The sequence below is a fragment of the Chrysochloris asiatica genome, unplaced genomic scaffold, assembly GCF_000296735.1.
Source record: "Chrysochloris asiatica unplaced genomic scaffold, ChrAsi1.0 scaffold00071, whole genome shotgun sequence".
Classification (NCBI taxonomy): domain Eukaryota; kingdom Metazoa; phylum Chordata; class Mammalia; order Afrosoricida; family Chrysochloridae; genus Chrysochloris; species Chrysochloris asiatica.
Window position 1 is genome coordinate 4,761,984 of NW_006408589.1, and position 3,283 is coordinate 4,765,266.

Below are 3,283 nucleotides of genomic sequence, written 5' to 3' on the forward strand. Positions count from 1 at the left end.
TGGCACAGGATCGGGCAGTGTTTCGTTCTGCTGTGCATAAGGTTAGTATGAGTCGGTACTGACTCAATGGCACCTAACAATAACACCAACAATATGCATGTGGGGAACACGGTGGCTCCATAAGATAAATAATGGACTGTGAACCACAAAATTCGTGATTTGAGCCCACCAGCAGCTCCGCGGGAAAAAGATGAAGCTTTCTGCTCCCTCAAAGATTTAAAGCCTCAGAAATACTATACAAGGTCGCTATAAGTTGAAACCTACTTAACAGTTCTTAACAACAACAACTGCAACAACAATATGCATGTGAAAGCTGGACAAAGAATAAGGAAGACCAAAGAAAAATTCAAGCCTATGAATTAAGGTGTTGGCAAAAAATACTGAACATACTACAGACTGTCAGAAGAATGAACAAAGCTTTCTTAGAAGAAGTATGGCCAGAATGCTCCATAGAAGTGCAGTTGGTGAGACTTCATCTCACGTACTTAGGACATGTTATCAAGAGGGACCAGTCCCTGGAGAAGAGCATCATGCTTAGTAAAGTAGGTGATCAGCAAAAGAGAGGAAGACTCCCAATGAGATGGACTGACACTGCCTGCAACAATGGGCTCAAACGTAACAATGGCAAGGATGGTCCAGGACCAGGCACTGTTTTGTTCTGTGTGTGGCAGAAGTTTTGTGGCTCTTACACAGGAAAAGTGAAGTTCAGTGTTTGCCTCAAATTTCCTCATTTGTACTATGGCTTACTCATGAAATCACACATCTTTGTACCATACGATAAACCATTAATTTGGTTTATTCTGCATCTGCTCTACCCGAGAAGTCCTACTCTCCTTCACTTTTTGCTATAACCTGTTGCAACCTCTGAGTCTATGTCTTCCACTCAGTGTCTGCCTGTTGGACATAAAAATAATTTGCTTCTAAGAGCCAGTGATACCAGAACTAGATGGTGCCTGGCTACCACTAGTAAACACTGATGAAACCATCTATAGAAGATATCTGATCAAAAGAGACAATACACAACAGAACTTCAAACTCTTATAAAATCCAGGCTTTTTGAGCCATGAAAGCTGGATGCAACCCTAAAACTATGGTCCTGAGATGGTCTTTAAATCTTAAACCAAAAATATCCCCGGAAGTCTTATTAAAACCAAACAACAAACAGTTCAGCTTGACTAGTAAAGACTGTCGCCTTGAACATTACACTCTTTTAGCATCTATTTATATGGGATCAAAGTGACAACCAAAACCACTGTCATAAAGTCAATTCCTACTTATAGTTTTCCGATATGTGGTTTCCATGACTATAAATCTATGGGAGCAAACAGCCTCATCTTTAACACACAGAGCACTTAGTGGGTTTGAACAGTCAACCTTTCAGTTAGCAATCCAACAGCTAACCCACAGCAACTCAAAAAGATTAGATAGGAAAACTTAGGGGGCAGTGAGCTTGTTAATGGGGGAGGAACAGTTTGGAAAAGAAGGGTGAGAATTGTCGCACAGCTAGAAGAATGCAATCAATGTCATTGGAGTGTACATATGGGAACTGTTGAAATGGCTCATGTTCTGCTTTGTATATCCTCAAAAACAGCAAACATAAATTATAAAAATTTAAAAACTAAAGGTTTAAAATTAAATCTCTGGGTTCCCTTTTGCTAAATTTATGGAATTACATTCATAACTCTCGACTTTGCCAACTGATTTGTTGTACTAAAGACCTCTACCCTTAAAATAACACTGTAAGAGCCCTGATTAAGAGTTAAAACAACGCACCTCACTTTCCCTTGTATGTTAAACAGAGGGGCTCGCTAAGCTTCTTTCTGTAGGTGGATTTCCCCGGTAGTGTTATCAATTTTGCCACTACCTGTCGTTGGATCCAGACCTTTGCGCTTTACTCTTGTCCTCACTCTTGTCCTCACGGTTCAGGCAATGGTGCTAGTGCCAAGGAGCATCATACCCAGCCCGGCAGGCCGGCAGTGGGCAGACCTAAGGATCTCCGGGACGCTCCCAGGTGCTAGTAGGAAGGGGAGAGTCACAGGTGTGGGCAAGGAGTCACTGGGCGGGGGAAAACGGGTGACAGGTCTGCTGTGAGGTGGTCAGAGGCGAGGCAATGGCCAGATGGGGATGTGAGAGACCAAGAGGAGACCGAAAGGGGGAGGCAGGGTGACACCAGAGTGTCCCGGAAGTGGGAGAGCCAGCAGTACCCGGATGGAAGAGCCAGTGCGATAGTCACGGGGACTGGATCAAATGGGGACGACACTAGGGCTAGTGGGCCATGGGATGGGGCCAACAGCCAAAGAACTGGTCAGGTGGGGAAAGTTCGAGAGTGAGACCGCCGAGCGCCCAGGAGGCCAACGGAGCTTAGGTTAGGGCGGCTGGAATTCAGAGGGCTCTGGGAATTCGTACCTGGATTAGCGCCTTCACCTCCAGATCAAATTTGACAATCTCTTGGTTACAGATCCGGACGTGGACATCTTGGGGAGCCGCCATGTTGGAGACGCCTACTACGGGCGGCGGCAGTGCCCAAAGTTCATAGGCGTATTTTTTTCTTTTTTCTTTTTTTTGGTTGTTTTAAGCGCCGCCTTCTTTCCCTCCAGGCTCGGTTTTGCCGCCCCGCCCCTTCGGGACACGCCTGTCCGGGTTAGTGGGGTGGGAGGGGAGGTCTCCACGCAAACTCGACGCAGGCTCTTCACTAACGTCAGTGTGGTTCCCCAATAACTAAGATTTTCCCCAATACGTTATCTTTGTTGGACCCTAAGAAAAGGCAGGCCAAAAACAAAAAAGAGTACAAAAGACGCTCAACGGGTTGGAAATGTAAAGGTAGACGTTTTATAGCAAGGAGGGGAGTGATTAACTTTTCAGTCTAGGAGCTGAGGTCCCTAGGACCATCAAGGGAGAAGAGCAGAGAGCGGGACCGTACCCAGAGAAGTAGTGATGCCTGAAATGGAGCCAGAGATGATGACGTGGAGCGATGGAGCAGCTGGAGACTTTAGATCCAGAGAGGGATAGCGAGAGCGACTGGGTGCTGAAGATCTGGGGGGTACCGGGGAAGGATTGCATGGAGGGGATTGTAACCATGGCAATGAGTTACATACAATAGAATGAATTGTAAAACTAATGTTCTTCCATGTAAACTATCACATAATTCACAATAAAACATTTAAGAAAAAAAAAGAAATATAGAGACCTAAAAAAAAGACGCTCAACGATGGCTTTTCCCTACTAATTTTTTTTAATAAAAGAAAAACAAAGTCAGAAAGACTGGCAGAAAAATTTTAATTGG

The 3,283-nt window shown here is 44.8% G+C and overlaps 1 protein-coding gene across 2 annotated transcripts in view; it reads right to left on the bottom strand.

The window, feature by feature from the left end:
* The window catches only part of BNIP1 (BCL2/adenovirus E1B 19kDa interacting protein 1), a 25,370-nt gene extending 22,831 nt beyond the window's left edge, over positions 1-2,539 (bottom strand). For both annotated transcript variants that reach the window (XM_006864804.1, XM_006864803.1), the window contains exon 1: positions 2,407-2,539. In XM_006864804.1, coding sequence (XP_006864866.1) covers positions 2,407-2,490 — 84 coding nt within the window. In that variant the 5' untranslated portion in view covers positions 2,491-2,539. The remainder of the gene's footprint in view (positions 1-2,406) is intronic.
* Positions 2,540-3,283: the final 744 nt, after the last annotated feature.